This window comes from Haliotis asinina, chromosome 5, assembly GCF_037392515.1.
Source record: "Haliotis asinina isolate JCU_RB_2024 chromosome 5, JCU_Hal_asi_v2, whole genome shotgun sequence".
NCBI classification, from domain to species: Eukaryota; Metazoa; Mollusca; class Gastropoda; order Lepetellida; family Haliotidae; genus Haliotis; species Haliotis asinina.
Window position 1 is genome coordinate 20185495 of NC_090284.1, and position 26036 is coordinate 20211530.

The 26036-nt window shown below is 37.5% G+C and overlaps 1 protein-coding gene across 11 annotated transcripts; it reads left to right on the forward strand.

Annotated features, from left to right (window-relative positions):
* Positions 1-228: 228 nt before the first annotated feature.
* On the forward strand, positions 229-24516 carry LOC137284776 (epsin-2-like). Of its 11 annotated transcripts, none has more exons than XM_067816746.1 (10): positions 229-398; positions 1386-1969; positions 4927-5008; positions 5918-6135; positions 8167-8190; positions 11381-11413; positions 12838-13129; positions 15518-15757; positions 16971-17120; positions 17592-24516. In XM_067816746.1, exons 2-10 carry the CDS (start codon positions 1472-1474, stop codon positions 17792-17794), a joined length of 1740 nt encoding a protein of 579 aa, XP_067672847.1. In that variant the 5' UTR covers positions 229-398; positions 1386-1471; the 3' UTR covers positions 17795-24516. The 11 variants fall into 11 exon arrangements, with proteins under 11 accessions (XP_067672847.1, XP_067672850.1, XP_067672852.1 ...); XM_067816745.1 differs by having other exon boundaries at positions 248-372; XM_067816747.1 differs by having other exon boundaries at positions 248-372; positions 5927-6135.
* The last annotated feature ends 1520 nt before the right edge of the window (positions 24517-26036 follow it).

Consider the following 26036-nt stretch of genomic DNA (forward strand, 5'->3'; position numbering starts at 1 on the left):
TTGACAAACGTTACTGTTACATGAATCCAAATCTTATATATTTCGGTACCGGTTAACCCATGGTTTGTAAGTAGTAGTGTTGTTGCCGTTCTGATAAACAGATTTACTGTTACTAAAATTAAACTTTTATTTGTTTACTATCATATATGGATAAAACTGACAGTTTGTTTCATGGCATGCTACCACCAAGTGTAGCTCATTATACTATTTTTTCCAAAATGCGTTCAAAGATAGGCGTGTGTAACGTGATTGAAAGGGGCTGTTATCTTTACCTCCCCGCTGGATTAGTCACAGGAAGTGGTATTTCGCCATTTTTCTGCTCCAGGAAGGACGAAGTCGGTGTCTTCAGACAAATACTTTTGAGATTTGAGGGTAATTACGTTGTTTATGTGTAGTAGGTAAGATTCAGTTATCACATCATGGATTCCAAGTTATTACACGAGAGTACGTTTGTTTTCGGGAATAGACAGCAGCAAAAACTTCCCTGAACCGTTGTTTGTTCATGTCAGGCAGAAAAACAAGACGTCGGAAGTTATCTGAAACATCTGCATTTCACACTATAGGTTACTTCCGTCTGTGTATGTAGGGCAGCGTGACTTTCATCGTGGAACTAATTATTTCATGTCAAATCTCATATTTCAATGTGAAAAAAATATTTTTAAAAGAGATAACTTTTGCGACTGAAAGTTCGATACTGCCACAACCCAGTAAAGACCATCCTTGAACAGGACCTTCTCCTTGCGAAATAAGCCTATCCTTTATAGCATTCTGAGAATATCTTTAATAGTTAAAAAACAAAAACCCTAGCGCTTAGTTGAGTTTAACCTCTTTAGATCATCCAGACAGTGTCATTTCTTCGTACAATTAATGTCTGTGTGCAAGAATCTTGTAGGAAAATTGTATGAATAATTTAAGACTCTTGGTTATTTTCCCCAAATTCGTTGATCGTGAAATGGTTATGCATGATTTGTTATTTGATGTATGTCTCTTTATAAATTGTGATGTTTTTAAAATGCTGTTTGCAATGTTTGTGGTCAGAACACCTCACCGATGCCTAAGCAAATGTCATTGAACTTGATTAAATATGTATAACTTTATGAAAGTGTGGCCTTTTTTGGCAATTTGTGTGGTTGAAATGTTTGTACAGACCTTAAGTCATGTATTTTGTCCATATGTTTATATCATTTTGCACTCAATGGTCATGTTTTTCTACCTGCCTCAGTAGTCAAGGATGACCTATACCAGTTATAATGCATCATCATCCCAGTTTTTAAACATTTTACCATGTGTTTATCTTAATGTAAGATATCTTTGGGGCATAATGTTGTCTGCTTGTATCCTATTGTATATTTTCCAGTTTATTCATCCTATCTTGTTTATTTCAGATTACCCCATAAAGTTATGAAGTTTTAGCTTATAAAGTACTTCACAGGAGTGTTTGTTGTTTTAATATAAAACTGACTGAAACAAGATGCCAACTATACGCCGAACACTAAAAAATGTGGTTAAGAATTACTCTGACGCTCAAGTTAAGGTCCGGGAGGCCACTTCTAATGACCCATGGGGTCCGTCAAGTACTCTCATGTCAGAAATTGCAGACTTGACATACAATGTGGTGGCTTTCACGGAAATTATGCAGATGGTGTGGAAGCGTTTAAACGATGATGGCAAGAACTGGCGACATGTGTATAAATCATTGATGGTACTAGACTACATCATCAAAACTGGTAGTGAGAAAGTAGCACAGCAATGCAAGGAAAATTTTCACGCAGTCAAAACTTTGACCAGTTTTCAATACATTGATGCTGGAAACAAGGACCAAGGGATGAATGTGAGAGAAAAGGCAAAACAGCTTGTGGCACTACTCTCTGATGATGAGCGTTTAAAAAATGAACGTGCAAAGGCTCTTAAAGCCAAAGAACGTTTTGCGCAAAGTGCTATGGGTGTGGGAAGTACAGGAGGAGATAAGGTAAGGTCTGCTATGATTGTCATTTTCATAAGTGTGTTATGTTTTATGTGAATTATTGTTTTATATAAACAAATGTGATGATGTGTCTTTGCATTTATTGTTGATTCTGATTTCATACTATGCATGTATAAGAAATAATGAAGGTCATGACTATCTGGGTACTATCATTAATTGTAAGCTTTCATGGAAATCACATCATGTGCATGGGAAAGCACAAATGAGGCTTTTCTTTCTGTGAAAATTGCGATCATTTAATGTAGACACTAATATCTTAAAATTATTCTACTAATCATTCACTAATAGTATTCTATATTTCTGATTTTATGCCTGGTATGGGAATCTTCCACTCACACAGAAACACAAACTTGACAAAATTGTGAACATATCCAGCAAAATTTGCGGCTTCAGTTTCAAACCTCTACCTTTTCAGTATAAGTCAAAAGTTCAGAAGAAAGCTCTGGCCATTAAGTTGGCCCTTTAACAACAAGACAAACTTCCTTTGCGGAACACAATAAAGTTTATCTTATCTTTTTTTGTGCCAGTGGTACAGACACACTTCACTGAGTTGCTTCCCTTTACAAGGGATCCAACAGGTCTGCAATGCTATGTCTTGGATTTGACATTAAGTGTCTTAGCTGGCAAACTGGGAAATATAGGGTAATTCTCAAAAATTGTATTTTATACATGTTATTGTGATATTGAGCATATATGTACGTACGTTTAGCGCTAAAGAAAACGAAAAATCAAACCAAATACATAGTTTTGTCTATTCCAACTTATTTTTATACCTGTATGTACAAGAAGAGTAGAGAAATAAATAGCTTGATTTAGGTCAATAAGTTCTTGTATAAACACATCTTGCCACCACCGTTCTTCCCGCACATCCCCTTCTCACAACTATCAAAACACACATTTCTGATGCAGCTGCAACCAAAATAGCACATCAATACCTGAAAAGCATATGTAAATTGATATATTTAGTCAGCTATGAACAGTTGTCACTCGTAAATAATTATTATTTAATCACTTTGTTTTGAGTGTATTTACACTATCGGTATGCGTACGTCCAAAGCAGAATTGACCAATAGATATTTTTAAACACACTGCGCATACGTACAGCGAGTCTGAAATTAATGTGAAACCAACGAATTGCAGTGTAAAATTAAGCCCACTAGAACTGTTGTAGCAACATTTCATCTGTGCTACCACATGTTTACACTCTGTAAGTTTGACTCACTTAATATAGAGTTCTGCTAAGGTGACTCTCATGTTCAGAATACACACCATTGTACACCAGACTGGTTTCCTTCCTTATCCTCATTGAAGTAAGTTCCACTTCCTGCCATGAATAAACCACTTGGAACGAACTTGAACGGTACAGTGACCCTTGCCCAAGAGTTCGGAGTAAGGACCATTATGTGAAACATGCAGTGTCATCAGTTTCAGTGTTAGGTGTGCACATGTTGATGATTTATCCTTTTGCAGTTGAAATATATTTAAACATGGAATACCAACATTAAAGCAGCTAGGTTTTGTGGTATTTGGACATTTCTGTGATTGTACTGATTATTTATTATACCTTTTAGTATGTTGGAGAAATTGAAATTATATTGTCCAAAAATTCTGAACCATTTGAATAAGGGGTTCTTAGATTATTGATAGGTTTTTGTTTTGTTTTTTTTTCTTCTTTTTTTGTCAAACTGCTGTTCTACTCAGCAGTAGATTTATAATATAATATAATATAATATAATATAATATAATATAATATAATATAATATAATATAATATAATATAATATAATATAATATAATATAAATTATATTTCCACAGATTAATTGTCCCAACAGACCACACTGAGAGAAGAATGTTGCATCTTATTTTCAGTTCATAGTTTAACTTTGATACAAAGCAACAGTAATATTTGTTGTGATGCATCTATATTTAACTGGTCAGTATATTGAGAATATGTTGAGAATTTCTTTGAGTTTTATCAATAATGAAATGATTTTATATCATCTGGCATCAGCTCAAATGAATATTCGGCCAATTATGAACTGGTCTTTGTCACTGTGTCGTTTATATACACAATCAAAAAAAGTTAAGCCCCCCCCCCCCCCCCCCCAGTATTCAATATTAAGTATTATTTGGATCAACATGATATTAACTAGTATAAACATATTTATGTAACTGCTGCAAATTTGTGTTGGATATTTGATTTGAGAGACTGTTCCCAATAACAGAGAAACAGCTGAGGTGCTATTTTGGGCTGAAAAATAAACAGCTGCTTGCAAGTGGAAGAGAACAGCAGAGTGTTAATGGCAGTATACTGCAGTACATATTGAAATACATTCCTAAGTGTATTTTCAACATACAAGTGGTATTTATGACGGAATCTTACATATTGAATCTTTCCATTTGTGACACTTGATGAGGTTTCTGTATCACAGACATGACCGATATTGCTGTGGTGAGAGAAGCGTGTCATTTTGTTTCACTTATTTCACATACAGAAAATATTTGATCTGTACTGTTGTACCTTCTTTTAAGCAGGGTATGAAACTCCCAAACATTTCAGCCAGACCACAGAGCTGGTTCCATATGTAAACCTTGCCAGCCCTGACCATATCTTTCCTGCACACACAAAAATATTTAATATAATTAAATTAAAACTTGTAAAAATATTGAAAGAAAACTAATATTTTTTCAAGAAAAGAATTCACATTTCATTTCAGATTGCTTCATATGTTTTTACATGTGAATTCATAATGAGTTATCACCCTGAAATATGTTGCATATCTTCATACTCATCTTGATTTTATCCCAACTATCAAGCAAATGTTGAAAATCGGCTGTTCTAGGCAGTAGGGTAGGCAGGTATTTCGAACAGGTATTTTTAAGACATTCAAGACATTCATGTTGATGAATAGTTTTATCATCATTTCTTGTTTTCATTTTAGACAAGATTTGATGCTGGCAGTCCCACCCTCCATGGTTATGCTGACCCTTATGGTGGTGCAACAGGCTCAGGATATGATGATGGTACTTTTGAAATCTTTTTTCATGTTTGAAATTGAACTCCCTTCTCCCTATGTGATGCATAGGGATGTTGATTTGCAAAACGACAAAGATAAAAGATTTTTTGCTTCTCATGAATTATTTTTCTTTGTTTTTGTTTTTTTCATAACCATGTTTTACTGTAGTCTGATTCAAACTTTTACATTTCCATCCGTTCACCAGGTGTGAGATTCACACAGGACCTTTGTCATGTTTCCACAATGTCAGTTGTAAAGAGCCCTAGTAGTAACATCGAGTCAACTAAGAAACACCTGTGTGATTTGCTGAAGACAGATGTCAGTTGTGACTAAGACTAATGTCAGTACTAAGAAAGTGAAATCCCAAATATGACATTTGCGTCAGTTGTGACATTTTATTGATTTAAACAAATGTTAATGTGACATTAATACTTCACAATAGATACAATTACGGAAGATGAAAAATGTATTAAAAACACTTTAGAAGATGATGAGAAAGAAGAATATGCTTAATGGTTTTAGTTTTGAAATAAGGACTACTAATATCTGGAAGACCCGTGGCATGTTTTGTTTTATTCACTGTTTATACCTAATGGGATATCAAAATGATGTGACACTTCTCTTTGAGATTTTATTCCTTCATACTGATCATTTTGTGCAGTGAGAAAGACATCAACACCATTAAGATGACATCAATGCAGTGTCATTTCAAAAAAACTCTTTAGTGTGGATCTCAGACATTTGGTATGCATATAAAAGATTCAGTATAGTGTATGGAAGATTTATTTTACATGTTTAACCAGTTAACTTCTTGTTAAGTCTGCTTTTAAAGCTAGCACATTTCATACCAGAAGTCACAGACTGTATATATCACATTAACTTTGACTTTGGCCCACATTTACTCATGTTCTTTTAGCTGTTTCAGTTTCGCCGACCAGTGGTGGGAGTGGGAGCAGACGTATGTCTGTTGAACTCGACCACGCTCGTCCAGCGTCCGTTGGGGAGGAGGAACTCCAGCTGCAACTGGCTCTCGCCATGAGCAAGGAGGAACACGACGAGGAACTACGCAAGCAGAAGTCGGATGATATCAAACTGCAAATGGCCCTTGATGAGAGTCGCAAACATGCTGATGAGGTATGTGAAATGTTTGTGTTCTGAAGAAACTATCTGTTTTGATCTGTGACATTTTCAGAGAAAATTGTCTGTTTTGATTTGTGACGTTCAGAAGATACAATGGATTATGGTTGAATGTGTATCCTGAAGCATGAAAGTGCAAGGCTCAAAAGTGATTTTGTAATTTTGGTAACATATTTTTAGTTTCTGATTCTTCATCAGAAAAATAGTGTGAAAAGTTAGTGTGGTATGACAGTGATATTCATTAGTCCTTGTCCAAGAAGTTGTCTTGTCAGTTAGGAAATAGTAGTCCAGGTGAAAAATGTAAATTCTCCTTAAGTATGCAAAAGGAGATGTTGTTGATAGTATACTAAGACTAACATGTCCCTAGATTCAAAGGGGCAGTACACCCATTTTGTCAAACATTATACAGAAAATGTTGTTTAAATACATTGCCATTCTAATTTGGTGACTGAAGTATTGTGTCTGATATCTGTCGGAATTACTAGCTGCAGTTCAGAAGACTGGCTACAGTGAAATGTGCTGATTTATAATATTTTGTGGCATTAATGTACACTCTGATGTTTAGTGGTAATTGTATGATTGTTATTTATGATTATGTTACTGATTACCAATCTATTTGATCTGTATCAGTAGCCAGCTCTAAAATTTAAGTCACATGAGCCACAAACTTTGCATTTTCACAATATACATCAGCATTGATCCTATGAATGTGTGCAGTTCAGTAACTCAGTATATGAATGATTACTTTGCCTACTGGTTAGAGCATCACTGGTGTCACCTGCTATGGGTTGGCAGGAATATTGCCTGAGTATCTAAAACCATAGATACTGACAATGTTTAAAACCATAGGTATTCTTTGTTTCTGTAGCTCATGTCTTCAATTAGTTACTTTTTTAACAAGCTTCTGATCATGTCCTCATTTAGTCTAAGTTATATGGTGCCCCACTTTTCTTCTGTGAGATTGTGTTTTCTTGTGGAAGAATCAGTTTGAATTCATTTTGTTCTGTAACAGCACAGCATTACATCATTGAGTGACATACTGTCATGTAGAATTCTTTTAGCTTCGTACAGGCTTTATTCTGATGCAGGCGTATAAGGTATTTCATGTTTAATTACCCACATTACTCCATCCATTGCGTTGCATCTGGAACTTAAGTTCATTCAGAACTTGTGTCCCATGCTTAATCCTTGTGTGAAATCCCATTGCATAATTTCCATGCATTTGACCAGGTCACCATTCAACAAACACGTCTTTTCACTGAGACAAACCAAATCCAAATATGTTGAAATAGGTTTACATAAGTTGAAGCCCTGTCTCACCGAGGTACCTGGGTGCTACAACTAGCGTGTAAATCAGTGTTGAAGTATAGGTATAACTGTCTTAGCATTACATGTCTTAGCATGTCGAAATGGCAATATCTTTAGGAATCACTGTGCTGTTGAACAAAACAACCTTAGCGCTAAAACAGTCATAAGTCTGTGTTGAAGTATGGGAGTTGTGGTCACCTTAGCACACTTAGAACGCTTTGTACAACGGCGCCCATCTGTTATATGAATATGTGACATAAGATGATTGATTCAGTATTTAGTTTATATAATTTATTTTTGTTTTTATCATTTATTGAGGCAGGGAAAAGCTAGTTCAGTTCATATTTGTACATAAAATACAACTTAGGGTGATTATTCTGACAGAACATCACCAAAGTGGTTACAAACCAGCAAGGCACCTAGTTCCTCTTAATGTATGGCACTTATGACCATCTTAGCGCTAATAGATCTTCGAAGATTGAGGCCCAGATTTCAATATTTGCAGGCCACAATGACTAAACTGGAATATTTTACTCTTTTAACATTTCATTTGAGAGGTTCTGAGTGGAATAGACTGAAAACATTAAAACTACAAAGGCTTGTCTTCACGCCTAGCTTTCATTACTATTCGTACATATCATTGTCATCTTTTTGTTGAAATTTTAAGACTGATTTACAAACAATTATTTATTCATTTTGTTTATTTTGTTACGATTATAGGAACAAAAGAAGAGTAACAGTAGAGTAAGCCTAGTTTTGTTTCCACTTTGCATGTGGTAAACGCTGTTGCTCTTGATGCTCATTGTTGATCCGTTTTGTAACCGTATCAATCTGTGCCTTTGTTCAACGCATTTCTGTACCCAGGGCATCTTAATACACTCCTCCATGTATGGTTATAATGATGACAGAATGCTGCATTGTTGACCTGTATATGATCTGTATTAATGGAGACAGTTTGAGGCTAACTAACAACTTCAGTGGGTTGTGTGTTTGTCCTTGATTGTGGCATGAATACACCAACATTAGATCTTTGTTTATGTACATTTGCAGTGGTAATTGAAATTGTGAAAAGGTTTCAGTTTCACGTTTCTTTGCCATGTGTGACCCCCTTATACATGTTATGAATTGAGCATTTGAATTTTTGTTAAGGAAGAATAATTTTTTTAAATCCAAACTCTGCGCCAAGTTTTATAAGCTAATATTTGCAAAGAGTATACTTATGTAGGACTGTAAGATGAGACCCAGTATTGAACTTCAAAACATACAGGTAATGTAAGCTGTTCTTAGTTATTTCAATCATGTTTAATGAACAATATAATCCCTCTTATGCGAATCTTGCAAAAGTATCACAGAAAACCTGTGTCACACTGGATTTTCAATTGACTCACGAACTTGGTTGATGCAAGACATTATATCCCGTTTCAATCAGTACTTATGTGGTCAGTCAGTAAATTTCTGGACCAAATTCAAATAACAAATAAAGAAAGCAAACAAACATCAAAGATTGAAATTCTCCATTTCATTAGCTAACAGTGCAGTAGCCAAGTGGTTAAAGATTTGCTGGTAATGTTGAAGACCCTTGATCGATTCCCCCCACATGGGCACAATATATGAAACCTATTTCTGGTTTTCCCTGCGATGATATGGAATATTGCTAAAATGGTGTATAACCTCACTCTTTCTGTTGTATTAACCTCAAGCATAGGTTCTATAGTTCCTGTGACTTTTTGCATCACCTTTTACTAAAATGTTCCACTGTTTGACTTAATAATGTAGACAGGAAGAACAGGATAATAGATTATGAATGTTTCACAATTCTGACAGCATGATGTTGGTTCTGTATATGATATGTCAAGATATTACTAATACAGTGATATGAAACTTCTCTGACTAATCCAGGTTTGCTACTTTAGCATGGTGTGTGCAGTGGCATCCATGTCTCGATGTCTCTCCTTCACTGAATGCACGACCAAGAGCTGGTGTATGTGTATGATGGTGCAGTCCTCACCTCATTGGTGCCCACACTAGTCCAGACCATACACACTCTTTTCCCATTTCACGCTCACTTTCCCATAGGCCACATCCACTTTCTTCCAGACCACACACATTCTCTCCCTCCAAGCCATGCCCACTCTCTCCCTACAAGCCATGCCGACTGTCCTTCCACCACTACTGTATATTCCCAGGCCATGCCTGCTCTCCTCTAGACTAAACCACTACAACCCAGGTGTGCCCTCAAAACAATCTTAGTGGTGAGATGAAGATAAGGATTGTGACAAACACACCTGGAGGCAAATGTGATGTTTCATTAGTTGAAATGAACAAATATGAATATACATTTGTATTTCATGAAAACTACATGTAGTAGATACATTTCAGTGATATATTTTGTTAAGCAGAGCATGACAATGTTGTTTATAGTCTAATGACAAGACTAGACTAGTCTACTGCAAAGGACCTTCACAAAATAACACAAAATGAAGTTACACTACTACAAAATTTGTACCTGAAAGGTAATAGTAAAATAGATGAAGTCATAAGTCTGCTTCAAAAGACCTCAGGCCAGCTGAAAAGTCATAATCCTTGAATGGTTAATATCTAGTTGAAGAATCAAGATATTTTCAGTATGAGTTTTTAAGTTTTTTTACTTAACCTTCCAAATAAGATGTTTAAATTTGTTGAAAGTAGTAAGTACATCAGAACACTTCATGATGTTTTTTTTTCTAACCAGTTAACACTGCTGTCATTAACAGAAATTAGATCTCATCATGTCAGACTGAAGCTTTCTCCAAACATGAACATCTTCAATGTTTCAAATCAGCATGTACGTTTTCTCAATTTTTGTACTTTGACATAAGGCTGAATACTTCAGTGTGGATTTTGAGAGAAACTGTTCTGTGGATTTGCATCCCTTTGTCAGAATAGGATCCCCTGATTCCACATTAAGCTGACGCTCTGTAACATATGTATTGACTGAAATACTTTTGAAAATATCTGTCACCCCAACGTCTTCTTACCCTGTAAGATACCAGAATGGTTGATTTTCATACCACGAAGTTGTTTTTTGTAAATCATGAAATTAATGTATGAGTGTTTGCCCATTCCTTAACACATGTTATGAAAATACTTTGAGGAGTCGTGATTTTTAACAGCAAATACAGACTGGAAGATGAAAACACAATCACTGTGGACTGGGAATTTCATTTCCTGTGGTGATGTGTGGTCTTCTGCATAGAGTCAAGGGTATAAATCAGTTAAAGTTAAGCAACATTGGTCACAGAGTCTTGATTGGTAGCCTGACTCCTAGAAGTTTCTAGGACTTCAGTCCTGCTGTACAACCAAGTACACATGACACATTTGGTCTTGAGTTAGGCAACTGGGTTTGTTCAAATTTGCCTCTGTTACCCAGCAGTGAATGGGTACCCAGTGGGATATGTCATATGACTATTAACCTCCTGGTGCCTTAAAGGCAACTTGGGTTAACCAGGGTTATAATGTGCTTAGAAAGTGCCTGTGTGGTGGGGAGTTTGGTGCCATATTAGTGTAAATAAATATTATGGTATTTTGAATGAATATCACTAGTCTTCACTTCATTGCCTTGCGTGTGACCTCCCTAAAATCAAGTCAAATTTAATCATGTGCTGTGGCTTTTTAAGAATGAATGCATGCCATCTGCATATGTTTTTTTCTGGAATGTGAAAAAAGTGTTTCATGTAAGATTACCGACTCAGGAATATATTTTAAGTCTCTTAAGCAGGGACTTTAATTGATTTGGGTAATGCCATGTATTTGATAATGTTTTAAGTTTTAAGTTTTTATTTTCTGTTTCATACTAATGAGCAGTGTCATTTTTTGTCAAGATGTACAGTCTAACCAGGCACCAAGGTTTTTCTTTAAAATGACAATGTTGTTTTTTCCTTTCATTCAAACATAGGTAATCATTAAACCACCTGCTGGAGGAAAGAAGGTAGATGATTTATTCCATGAACTACACCTAACTGCAACTAACCCGCCTCGTCCCATTCATGTCTAGTTTTAATATTCTAGTAGAGGTTGTGTGATATCAGAAACAGTTGATCCCGTTCATTTAAGAATGAAGTTGATGTTTCTGTTATTGTTGATTTTTGGATTTTGTATTGTATTCAGCTTACATAATAAGTTATATGAAACCAATCGGATCCATGTTTCTTGTTTGAATTTGTATTCTGTTTATTCTGTATTTTTTTTAATTAAATTAAGCTCTGTTCAGATTCTATCTATCTGAAATTTTGTTGGTGAATCTGTTGTATTTATCATTTAATCTGGCTCTTAAGTTTCCATCCTCAATTGTCTAGCGTTTTATATCCTCAATTCTGTTTTGGTAAATATCCTGGACCTTGGTTTGCAAGTGTTTTGGATGTGATGTCACCTCCTTACTCCAGCTTGTCTACAACTGAAAACCTCTTTTATGAATCAAATATTGAGTGATATTTCAAACAATTTGTTTGATTTTTGTTAAAATTGAGCTATGGTGGTGAACAGCTTCAGGGTACTTACCATGATAGAATGGATATATACAAAAGATCATTGAGGATGATAAAATAAATACTTCCTTTATAAGTGAACATGGACTTTCTTGCCAACTAAAAATACATTTGTAAGGCTTATGCATGCGATTAGAACAATTTTTCAATACGGTCATTGCTTACTCACAAGATATGATCGGACAGACCCATCATAGCAGTAATCCTTTGTAGATCCAACAATTGCATTCTATTTTCTCTGCTTCTGCATAAGAGCTTATAGAACATAAATATACTTTAAGTTTAAATCCATATGAAGTAATATTGGCTCATTTGCCTTGACATGTAACTGAATGTGCAGATTATTTGTCATATCCCCCTGAAAAATGTGTGAGGGTCCTATTTCAGACTATCCACTTGTAAACAAGTCAATCTTTTCTTCTTTTTGAAAGTGCAGTTGGCATTCTGCAGGTCACATCATTGTTTTGAACAAGGAGAATTAGATCATTGACAGTGAAAAGAAACAGAAATGCAATAATGACATAAAGTATGTTCATTTTAAAAATGAGATAAATGTTAAGGGAGCAACTCGAGGAAAATGCGAGAACTTTTCACATTCTGGGTGCTGGAATAGAGGTTGGTTAGACACACACATTTGGAAAGGGGTGCTTACATGAAGGCTATGCCTCTTTACTTTAAAAGTGGGATTTCATTCCGACGCTTCTGTTGTGTAGGTGTGTTTAAGTATTTCATAGCTGAACCTCTGTACAAATACCACTAAGCAAGCCAAGTTATTGCTTTCTTTAGCAGAATTAACCCAGCACTTCATCTAATACCAGCACTTCTTTCATTTAGGGTGACACTTACATTTGCTCTTTCTGTTTTCCAGACTCACAACCCAGGCTTGCTGAATTTATCTGATGGAGGACGGAAAGCAACAACTGATCCCTGGGGTGTGCCTCTACAACAGAAACAGGAGCCAACTGATCCCTGGGGAGGCCCACTGCCTGGCCCAGGGGCACCCAAAACACACGCTGCCTCACCCATACCCGCTGATCCGTGGGCATCTCCTGCAGGGTCCCGGCCATCTCAACCGACCCCTCCCATTCACAATGTTGACCCCTGGGGAGCACCAACAGTGAGCCCAGCCAGATCTACGCCTCAGTCAGGGTCCACTCCTGGTAGGTAGTTGTGTGTGTGGTTAGGATTATTGACAGTATGCACAACAGCAGGTATTGTCTTGTCTGAAACTACTGTTACTGCTTGTTTGGGTGAGGATGGGTAACATAGTGGTTGAAGTGTTCACTCATCATGCTCATGTTTCGGATTCGATTCCCTGTTTCTGGTGTCCTTTGCTTTTCCATTGCGTGAATATTGCTAAAAGCATGATAAAACCCAACTCACTGGGCTTGTTAAGTCATGCCTTTGTGAGTAGTACACTGCCACTACTGTTGTCTGTCACTCATGAACAGACAGGGCTGATTTACAATGTAGGTGGCACCACAGATTAAATACTCACGACCTGCCATATTTTCACTTTGATATTAGGCTGATATTTGACCTGTTAGTCACACTTGCTGAAAAGTGTTACATAACCAATGCTGGGTCTTGTTCCAGTGCCCTATTTCTGGTGTCCACTGGTGTAATAATGCTGAAATATTAACTAGTAAGACTAAACTCACTCTCTCTCTCTCTCTCTCTCTCTCTCTCTCTCTCTCTCTCTCTCTCTCTCTCTCTCTCTCTCTCTCTCTCTCTCTCTCTCTCTCTCTCTCTCTCTCTCTCTCTCTCTCTCTCTCTCTCTCTCTCTCTCTCTCTCTCTCTCTCACACTAGTTGTTTTGAATAGGCATCATTGGTCAGCCATAGCAATCTTATGATTCCATCTCTGTATTCCTATTTGAAACTGAATATGTGAGATTCAAACAATAAACTTTCTCCTGAACAGCTGGTTCTTAAAGGTAGCAGCAAGTCAGTATTGAAACCATTTATGAGGAGCAATTATCCTGGATACAATTATCTCAGCTGTGTCACAGAATATTCCAGTCTGTTGCTGCAGTAATAACACAATGTAGCTTCTCTGAGGTATCCCAGTGTGGAACACCCACTGGTTAATCCACGTGTAGTGATTATAGCACAGCAGGCCTGCTTACAGTTTTGAGACAAAGATTCCACTTACTGATGATTCAGCAGTTTGGAAATGTCATTGTCATTCTGAATAGTACTTCCAGAGAAATACATATTGATGGTCATAATTATTTTTAATAATTACTTGATTATTTCTGGAGTGAGTTTGTACGCAGTTGTGTAGTTGTATTGCGAGGGCGATGTTGAGTTTGTATGGTGAGAAATCATGCCTGTTGGCATTCGAGGAGGAGCAGGAGGAGGAGCTCGAGGAGGACAGTGTCACCCTGCCATTCACTGTGTATGCCATGTGTAACATTCCTGTTGTTGCAGTCTTAGGTATTGTGTGTGATTTATATTCTGGGTTGCTGGATTGTTTTTACTTCTGACCCCGTTCTACAATATGTTAATAGTCTGCTTTTTGTTGTAGTAACCTGAAAGTAAAGTGAAAATGATTGTTTTTAGCTCTAAGATTGCATTGTGGAAACAAACCATGATCAGTTATTCACTTGCTAGACAAGATCAAGTTTGGCAGGATTTTAAGTTATAGAGTTAGAGTGTTTGTCAAATTCAACATTGTTCAGAATTTTATTGATTTCAAGGAACCCTGAGTTAGATATGGCCCCAAATCTGAGGTATGAAAATTCATTGGTATCAGTAGGGTTGCTGTACCCTAATCAAAGCCTAGAGGAGTTCATTGTTATCATCAGGATTGCTGTACCCTAGTCAGGCCTAGAGTTCATGGTTAACAGTAGGATTGCTGTACCCTAATCAAATCTAGTGTCGTTCATTGTTATCAGTAGGGTATTGCCAAGGAATCAGTTACCTTCTATCGAGTCACTTATAAAATAAGACATCTTGTTCAAATGAAGTGACCCACTTTGTTGTCACTGGGGCCCCAAAAGCCCTTAATTCTTCTCGTCTTCTTGTTTAATTTCAAGCACAGCAGATCATCTTAATGTATGTGTCTTTTAGTGAAAGGTGGAATCTGAACATCAAATATTTGCTTCATCCATATCAATTGGTCATCAGTGTTGATTGTTAAGCAACCCATGCCATAAGAGGCGACCGTGATCGAGTGGTCAGGCTTGATAACTTGGTTGATGCATGCGCAGCTGCGCAGATCAATGCTCATGCTGCTGATCACTGGATTGTTTGGTCCAGACTCATTTACAGGCCGCCGCCATATGGCTGGAATATTGCTAAGTGCGGCATAAAACTAAACTCACTCACTCACTGATTGTTCAGCAATATTCAGATAATATCTGTGGAAAAGAGGGCAACTTGTAGTTCTAACAACCACAAACATTAAAACTCAAAGAAGCACAATACAGCTCTTGTACTAATCATGCTAACTATGACATTAGATCCTCGTAATACTGGCTCTTGGAGGTTAAGACAAAACTATAGCAAGGAAGTTACTTAGCTAACTTTGAATCCTCAATTTCAGGATCTCAACCAGATCCCTGGGGAGTAAGCCCCGGCCCACAGAGCTCGCCCTGGGGGTCCCCAGCCCCGCCACAGCAGACCGCTGGGATGGATCCCTTTGGGTCTCCAGCAGCACCAATAACCACCACTAATGGCACCAACAATATCGATGAAGCATTTGACCTGCTGAGCTCTCGGAGCACGGAAGGATCACCTGCCAAATTAGCTGGTTCATCTGCAGCTCAGGCCTTTGATCCATTAGGTTGGTGATCTTTGTAACATTGCAGGGCCTGTTTGTCCGACACAGGTGAAAATACACAGCTGTTTTTCACCATTTATCTTAGATGAGATCAATGGCATCTTCAACACTTGTGTGTGATTGACTATTTGTTTGTTAAGGGACTGAGTCAGAAATAGGCACATTTGGGTAATGACGACTTGCATGTTCTAACTTTTTCACTTACAGATTCCAAGACTGAACTGGTTCCACGTAGCCAGTGCTAGTTATAATTACTGAGTGGAAGGTATTATTGTGTGACTTAGCGGATGATCTCATTATTGCATTGACATGTATAGAAGCTTATCAACTAGTGTTCATCTTGGCCTTCCATGTTGGTCTTATATGATTGTCAGTCGAGCTGACGAAACAAGATTTGTGATGAGATAAATAATGTTGGTTGCTTGTCTCATTGACTAAAATCTTCTTTCATTGCCATCTTCCTTGGAATTCAGTGAACAAATGGTTGGTCTAACTATAATCTTAGACGTTTACTACTCAGTTTATGGACCCGTGAAGGTCCCTGGGTAGAATAGGCCTTTAGCAACCCATGCTTGCCATAAAAGGTGACTATGCTTGTCTTAAAAGGCGACTAAAGGGATCGGGTGGTCAGGCTCACTGACTTGGTTGACACATGTCATCGGTTCCCAATTGTGCAGATCGATGCTCATGTTGTTGATCACTGGATTGTCTGGTCCAGACGCGATTATTTACAGATTGCCACCATATGGATGGAATATTGCTGAGTGTGGTGTTAAACTAAACTCACTCACTCACTCAGTTTATGATAGGGAAAGTGAGACAAGGAAAAACAGGTATTCAGTTCCATGTGATGAAGTCTTAGGAAATCTTTTGGCTGAAACAGACCTAGTTGTTGAGGCCTTCACTCCTCACGCCATTGACCCAGGTTTGATTCTTCACATGGTCTCAATGTGTAAAGCCCATTTCTAGTGTTCCCCATCGTGATGTTGCTGGAATACTGTTAAAAGTAGTGTTAAACGAAACTCACTCACTTTTAGGAAAAACTGTAGAGAATGTAGATTTTCGATATGAATGTTTTGTGCATTTGTCACATGTATTGTGCACTCTCCCTCCTCTTCCTACCTTTCATTCACTGCCATTGTATCACTGCAATCCTGCGTGTGGAAGTGTATGAGGGTATGGTTGCTACAGTTTGTGATGTTTTTATTGCTCACAGTGGACTCAAGTGCAAGTGATGGTGCATGGAACATGGGAAGCCTTAGCCAGAATCTACCACAAGAAAAGAAAAAATCTGCTCAGGATTTTCTTGGCCAGCATACTGGGCTAGTTAACTTAGATGAACTTGTATCAAAGCCTGCACCCAAAGGTTAATATCTTTTAACATTCACATTCAAAACATGAATAGACCCACTTCCAGTCAATATTGACTATGCCAGTACACATTTGAATAATACATGAAGCAGATTGACTGTTGAAAACAATTTAAATGATGAGGAATAGCTATGGATAAATTCAGTGTTGAATAAAAGCAACATTTATTTTTAAAAATAGGATGGGTCCTTGTAAAATTAGTTTGTTCTGTAGAAATATTTTGTTCTTTCCTTATGTCTTGATTTTTAATTACTTCATTATTTGGGTTTGAACATAGATGGCTTAACCAGGGAGTCCTTTCACAAAGTACTGTGATGATCATAAGTCACTAAGGTAACCTTAATGCAATGTTAAAGAATGGGAGTCAAGGTTTCAAGGTTGTAAAAGGTACCCCTGGAGGTTTAAAGAAGTGAGTGAGTGACGTTAAGTCTGTGTGATGACAAAACCCGCTTGCTTTCCCTTACAGGTAATAACCCATTTGCTACACCATCAGCCAGTAACCCATTCGAACAGCCCGTCACACGAGTACCCATGAACCAACTACAGAACACAGCACCTGGTTTCACACAGCCTGTTAATTCTGGACTCCTGCCCACCCCTCTCATTCCAGTGAACACAGCCCACCAGCCCATGCAGCCACAACAACAAAGTTACAACCCTTTCTTATGAGGAACGGTCCACTCTCAGCAGATGGGAGGCTAAGATATCAAGGTTACGTATTGCTCCAGTATTCAAGAGGTCTGGGGCTCAGCAGATCTGAATGTATATTTCTTGAACAAAAAATTGTACATTTATGTTTTAAGGTATATAAGGTGTGACCCCTGTATCTGATCGGTGTCGAACATTTATCAATATAACTGGGGGAAAATACCTGTGTTGGGTAGACCTAGCAGACTTGCTGCATGAAGATCTCGAAACAATACACAGGAAAACGTCACCCCTCCAAGTCTTTGTCTATAATTTATACCAGTGATATTAGGATAGCATTGCCTGTGTTCTGTCCTAGCTAGTTTGACCTTCAGCTTCGTTCGTCAGCCTTTTTTCTGCAGACAGTTTGCTTTTGTGTGAAAACATCTCAGCTGTTTAAGTGTAAAAACTTACATCTTAAAATCAACAATAATCTTTCATTGTTCTTAATCCCCATACTGACCGCTCCTTTGATATTTATGTATATTGTGTATGCAAATTTCACTTCATTGCTTAAGTTGTGCACAGTTTGTCTCTTCAGACTTGCTATATACAGTATGGTTCAAATTTATTGAGAATAGCTAAAGCATTTCATATTTTTAAACGAGAACAAATCAGATAAAATTGAATGTACTGTGAAAGTGAACTGACCTTTTCATGTTGTGTAGGTAACAATTTAATATTTTATCAAGTCTCCTTGAGCTTCACGGCACAGTCTAAGACGGGTAGGCATACTTCCTATCAGAGAGGTTAGTGTCTCGTGAGTTATGCTGTCCCAGTATCGGACCACTTCTCTCTTCATGTCTTCAATTTTTGTCAACCCCTTTTGATTCACACATTCTTTCATCATCCCCCAAATGTTCTCAATGGGATTTAAGTCAGGACTATATGCAGGAAATGGTAATGCAGTCACATGTTTCTCCTGAAACCACTGCTTGGCATGTTTTGCGGTGTGTTTAGGATCATTATCTTGCTGCAAAATCCAGTCATTTCCATAAAACACATGTGCACTTGGAAGGAGAAAATTATCTAATATGTTAGTGTAGCGTTGACTTGTTGGATTTCCCTCAAACACACACAGCGGGGTCGTTCCTAATAAGGATATCCCTCCCCATACATGAAACTTTGGGCTGTATTTAGGTCGTCGATACAACGGTTCTGACGCAGACTTTGTCCATATTTTCACATTATTGGGATATACCCATATTGAGCTTTCATCAGTAAAAATCACATTTTCCCAGTCAAAGTTTTCATGTGCCAAACACCACTCAACACGCCTGTCTTTATGTTCTTGTTTCATGAGAGGAGAAGGAATTCCAGTCTTTTTCTCCCATCCAAGATCAATCAAATTTCTTCTAACTGTAGATTTTGATACAACTGTTGATCCCCTTTCTATCATTTCATACCTGATGTTGGAGATGCTTGCCCTTTGCTTTTTAGACGCTAAAATTCCCAGCCGGACGCGATCTGAGAAGTCCAATTTTCTGGGTCTCCCTGCTCCTTTCTGGTGCCCAAAATCCTTTCCCTCTTTAAAATTCCTCCTAATCCTATACACAGTAGAAAGAGGAGTTCCTGTTCTCTCTGCCAATGTATTTACATCATCTATTCCTTGATTACACAACTCAAAAATCAACCTTCTTTTATCTTCAGCAGACATTGTTGACAGTGCTGAGGAAAATGACGTCTGCTACAAATTCAGGGGAGGTAACTCTAATTGTACTAAGTAGGCCAAGATGAGTTACCTCCCTTATACCATTACTTAGTTTTAAGTATCAGTGAATCATTTGAGGTGTTAGGATAGCTCAAAGTAAGAAGAAAAATTCTCAATAATTATGAACCAGACTATATAATTTTCACTTGAATATTTTTTAAGAGGAAGTGTTTGACAGAGGTTATTGCTTACACCATACGTGTGTTGTGGCAATACTATTTATGTTCACAGTATCATAACTACAGAATCGGTTGTTCTATCAAGCATGCGATAATCACTAATATTCTATATATTCATTACAATCTGCATTCAAGGTACCCTATAACCATGACTATGTTTGATGCATCGTCTACAATATGTAGACATTTCATATCAAAGTTAGTGTTAGAAAAAACAGGAGTGTTACTCAATGTCTATCAGTGAATGGAGGGGACAGATTTGTTTGATATACCTGACAGCTTTCATTGTACTGGGATGAGTGAGTGAATGAGTGAGTGAATGGGTGAATGAATAAGGTTACTATCGGAAACAAAGTCTGATTTGGTCACAAATACCAAGCCAAGGTGTATGTGTATTGTACAACTACGTAACAATACTGTCTTTCAAGGGAACACCTAGCTTTCGCCTTAAGTGGTAGAGTAAGCGCTGAATGTTCTATAAGAATATTTTTGTAGGTGGTTCAGATACATTTTGCTGCAGATAATCTGTAAGAACAGCATGGCTGTTGTGTGTACAATCTTTATGTATTAGCCAAGGGAATGTAACGGTTGTTTCTTTCATAAGATGACCATGATTATTTTTGTTGTTGCATTTAATAAATTTTGTCTTGTTTACACACGAGTAGACTCGTTGAAAATATTTTCTTCGTATAAGGGGTAAATATAATCGGAAGCGATTTGAAATACACAGAAACTGCACCTTATGTTCGAAAGAAGTTCTGATGACATATATTGGCAACATGCTACAAAATGAAACTAGTACAGGTCAGGTTGCTTATGTGCTTGAGTATGGTATGTAAGCGTGGATTGACAGCAATATGTGTCAAGGCAGTATAGAACCTGGTTTTGCTTGAATGGCTGGTATTCCTAATGTGGCATGAAGCAATATTGACTGCTTGCCTGGCATCATGTCTTGTGTCAAGTAATTGCATGGAGATGTTGTCCAAACATGTTGGCTGTTATTGCACAAGACAGAGGCCTTATCTCCTTCATCTTCTTGCAGATGTTGAGCATGCTATTTATTCAGTTTCATCTATATGTGTATTTGTAACTGTGTTATGATTAATAAACTAGAAGTTGATGTGTAAGTCAGTCGACAGGTTGCATAGTTATTTCAGGATAGTCTCTAGGTTGGACTGTCTTGTGAGAAGAAACATCTAGTCCTTGTTTTTCACTCATCTCAGGACTTTTTCTCTTGGCCATCCAGCCATAGCACTATCTGCAGAAAAAAAGGAGCTAAATATCAGATAAGGATTACCATTTTCAGACTACAGCATGTAGAATAGTGCTTTTCTATTTATTTATGACTATATGTTTGGTTGGTAATCGTAGGTGTTATGTTAACCAGGAATATTGTAAAGTCTTTTCAATAAGTTCCGATCTATTCAGCACCACATTAAACTAGTTTTTTGCACAGACTGGTAATGTTTGTCTTGAATCATCTTGTTCAGTTCTTGTGAATGTTGTCTTTTGTTTTGGAGATTTTGTTTGGCTATGCAGCTTATGGCATTACTGAGATTCTCAGACAATATTTGTTTTGGCAGCATGTCTTGTATCATAAACAGAATGAAAGGATCTGAAAGGTCAGTGAAAATGATGAATGGATTTGTGTGATAACTATGATTATATTTTCTGTAAAATAACCCTCATTATAAAAGATATTTGTAATTTCAGAGAAAGTCCACAACCAATCAATTCTGAACCTTCTCAGTTTGATTTGAAAGTATATGTTACTGGATTGTTTTGAAGATGATCAAGAACTCCTGAACATCAGATTCTGTGAAGTCAAGGTCCTTGGAGTCCTTTCTGGTTCCATAAATACATGCAAATATTGGTCTCAAAGTTCAAATCGACATGATTCTCATGGCTAGCTTGCCTGTGTAGATGATCCAAGGAAATCTAAGCAACCTCAATTTCTTGGACTGTGGTTTTCGGATACCAGACCACAGCATTCAGATCATGCTTCTGGTTGTCTTTTTCCTGTTCTTTCCTGGGTCACTAAATACAAAGGTATTGAATACTTGCAGCTTGGGGTATAGTTACCATGAGTGTAAGCATTCATACAGGTCCATGTGCACCAGAGTATGGGTCAAGTCCCACCTCAAGGATATAAGCATCTTACCAAGGGAGACAATTCACGCCTCAAACATGCATGTTGTACACCTTGAACAGAAACAGAACAATTTCGGGATCCATTTTGACCTTAATAGTGCACAAAAGAAAAAACAAAATGTTGATTGTGTGGCATGCTCTTGAAATTTTGTACTTAAGTTTCGGTCAGGTTTTTAGTATGACACTTGACTCCATTTTTGTTAAGGGTTGCTCCCTGTTGGCGGGCTAATTAGCAGGCATTGAGTGTGATACACACTCTTCAGAGTTTAACCGTGTTTAATCCATGATCTACTGTTGAACATCAGGCAACACCAGGCAAACATCTTTCCACTGCCCACTGCCAGTTTCTGTAACTTAATGTCAGCTCTTCAGTTGCTAAACTCACCATGGTCTTTCACACTGTATCAGACATGGCCAGGCTTCACACTGTCAACCCAGACATAATTAAACACCCCTGAGAAAAAACAAGCATTTCAAAATTCATGTACATTTGGATTAAACATATTTTATCAGCAGAGTTGATAGGGTATGACAAAATCATTCGATTTAACTGTTCTGCTCTGTACTGTTATCCTGTTTCCAGGGCAAGTTGTGTTTGTCGTAATCACAATTTGGGGGTCCCTCCATCCATATATCCTGGCTGAAGATTTTTTTCAAATGTCACTTGATTTCTCACTTTATTTGTAAGGAATTATGTACTGTTGTCATAGTTTTGTTCTGTCAGATGTACTTATTGGAGAAAACATATTTTGGACTTTTTGCATGAGGATGAGTTTAACACGTGATTTATTTCATTTTTTCTTTTCTCAAATTTGTTGATTTTTTAATCTCTTGAAAATAACCTGTATCACTGAACTGCATGCATATGTCTTTATTTTACATCTTAAAACATATTGCCAAGTTAACTTACATTTGCAGGAGTTAGATGGGATGCCTCCATTCCTTTACACAGATTATACCAACTTGAAATTAAAGTAACTTTAATTTGAAGTTTGAAAGTGTAGTTATGGTTTTGGTGAACTGCTGTAGATTTTTGTCTCTAACTATTGTTATGTAAGGTGGATTTGTGATTTGTTCATCAATGTTTATCTGTTTTTCATTTGACAATGCAGTATGCTGTCATGAACTTTTCTTTGGCAAGTGGTAAGCTTGTAGAAAACGTGTCTATTTTCATGTTCAGTCAACTCTGGATATAACTTATGAGACTGTTTAGAACTTTTCAGACTGATAATAGAGTTTGGTTTTTACAAATGTCAAAATATAGTGACTGAAACAATTTTAGTGTCTTTAAAAACAATGGGTTTGTCACAAGAATGATACTTTCAGTGTTTTCATTATGTCATTAATTATTGAATTATTTTCATTTTATATTTCAGGGTTTTAAAATAGGGTACAAATTCCTTTACCATACTTTAGTCATCTTTCCTATGTGCATTCTCATAGAGATTTATCTAAGTCTGCTCCAAGATCAATTTTGTAACAGGTTTACAGCAAATGTCAGTAATAATTCCAGATGTGAATGGTGAAAAATTGCCTCATTTCTAAACATTTTACAGAAATAAGATTTTAAACATTTCAATGTTTGAATGAGGTGATGGGGTAAAATACTGGTTAAGGTCTCTCATCACACTGACAATGTTTGACTCCCATTTCTGGTGTTCCCGGCTGCAATATTCCTGGAGCATTGTAAAAAGTTGCATTTACTTCGCTCACCTCAAATGTTTTGCTGAAATTACAATGAATGGAATATTCATGTGGAAACTTTGATAAATATCTGACGCATATGGGCATTACCTCATATTCAATGTGTTTATTTCCACCTTTGCAAAAACAAGTCATTTTTGATTATAGACCTTGTATTGGTGTTATATCCAGAGTTGCTGACTGAATCTTACTACTGACTGTATTTTTTTTTAAAACTTATGATAAGATTTTGTAAAATTGCAAGGAACCTCACATAAATGAATTATTTTTTTACAACAGTTGACATTTTTTTCAAATCGTCTCAGTATTGATTGTATAACCAGGGAAACGTAAGCTTACATGACAATACTGCCTTTGTATGGCAATAAGTACAGTTTGCTAATGTACAGAATTTGTCTCGCTTCATGTGGAGTGGTGTGTCATTTTGTGCACTTTGATGCTCTTATTTTTCTCATTCAATTGCTGTTGAATATTTGGAATCAACAATGAAGCCACAATGGAAGAAATATGACAGTGTCTCTCGATCATGTTGTGGTGACAATATGTATGGACATGCAATAGAATCTGGGAACTAGAATGCCTCTCAACAATTTGAAACCAGATTCAGTTGTTGGGAAATAAGAAGTAGCAGAGCTGTGTTGGTTATAGACTGTTGCACAACATAATGAATGGACTAATTTTAATCAGGACTGGATATCATTGTGTGCGGCTTAGAATGAGACCTGGATGAGACTTTTCATCTGGGAAATGTTTTATATTTTATTTTCATAAGCAGTTACCTGATGGTGGCTTTGTGTGAGAGCGTCAACAGAGATGACAATAAAGAATGTGCTTGCAATGCTCAGATGGGAGCACCTGTTTCTGTGGGCAGTCACCAGCTACATGTGTCTTGGAGATGATAGCAGCGGTGTTATCACATTCTGACTCGTATAATAACATGAATAAACCAAATATTATCACATACGGCTTCTGTTGTTTGTATTTCTTTTAGCAAATATTGGGTACTCATTGAAATGAATTACAGTAAAGTCCCTGGGTTCAAGATCCAAGGAGTTTGCTGTAGCTTACACTAGGGTAGTTGGGTAGATTTGTGGCTAAGGCATGGAGTTGTATTTACAATGCGAAGCCCAGTCGCACACACACACACACACACACTCTCTCCTTAAAAAAATATGTACAAAGTAAGTGACCTGCTTGTCATGTACAAAATCAATGATCCACCCCTCCAGAATCAATCAATCTCTCTCTCTCTCTCTCTTTCTCTCTCTCTCTCGCTCGCTCGCTCGCTTGCTTGCACTCAACAGCTGAATCTTTCGTCCACTGCAGAAGTGTTCGCAGTAGCATAATCATGACCACATGGGTCCACCCTGCTTCTACATCACTTTCATGCACATTAAACAACTGCTCCATCTTGACCCAAAAACCTCATGGCTGGCTAAACAATAGCTGACATCACTGACCTTGTGGTTCATACTTTCGTCACGCCAACACACCCCTAATTCCCCACTGCCTAGCCAGATGTAAGTAATCCTTGAATCTGTTGTGTACATCATGTCGCAAATGACGCATGCGTTGTGACATGGGGTGAGTCACGTAAGACGCTATGTGGCTGTGGTACCTGCTGTAGATGACTGACGGCAATACCATTTTCAAGTTGTACAATGCATGGCCATCGTTTCCTTCGGTGTCAATAAAAATTGTGGCAAATCAATGACAAACAACTGATTATGATAACTCCACTCGTGGACAATGGTTTCAGTAAAATTTGAAAGAAACATAGTTTTTTATGACAGAATTTAGGCAGATCAAAACACCATTAGGTCTCTGGAACACTATATACAGCAGCATTTATCCCACCTCACAATTGTTACCGCCCTAACCTCTATCATTTGTTGATTTAAGTCAATGTCCGGTACAACGTTTCTGATGATGCCAAGAAATTAGCTTCCTCCCTGACCTCCGACCTACCTACGCCCAGCGAGCTCCCTGACTTGGTTTACACATGTCATCGCATCCCATTTGTGTAGATTTATGCTCATGCTGTTGTTCACTGGATTGTCTGGTCCAGACTGGAGCCCTGGTGATTTAAACGGTTGCATTGCTCACGCTATATCGGGGAAGTACTAGCGCGATCGGAATGCACAGGCAGTTTCGTCGGAAGGGCGGCTGCCCAGCTGCTCTCTTCAGAAGTTTTATTGGCAATGGAAAGTTCCACTACATGTATATGAAAAAGAAAACAAACATCAATAATATTGATCCGAGACTGTTAATACCACTTCAGATCCAATATCAATTGCCCAAAGAACAAAAACTAGCGAGCGAAAATTCAGTAAGATCACTCATCTGCTTGTGACAGGCAATACATGTACATAAACAGGAACCCATATGATTACGACACACCCTCCGAAAGGGGCAACAGTTTTGCCAGTTTCAACCGTTTTTGTTAGAGTGAGTGATTGAGGTTTATCTCTTACGCCTA

Coding starts and splice junctions, on each gene's coding strand:
- LOC137284776 (XM_067816746.1), top strand. CDS start 1,472: ATGCCAACTATACGCCGAACACTAAAAAATGTGGTTAAGAATTACTCT. Junction 5,009..5,917: donor AGGCTCAGGATATGATGATG/GTACTTTTGAAA, acceptor ATGTTCTTTTAG/CTGTTTCAGTTTCGCCGACC. Junction 8,191..11,380: donor AAAAGAAGAGTAACAGTAGA/GTAAGCCTAGTT, acceptor ATTCAAACATAG/GTAATCATTAAACCACCTGC.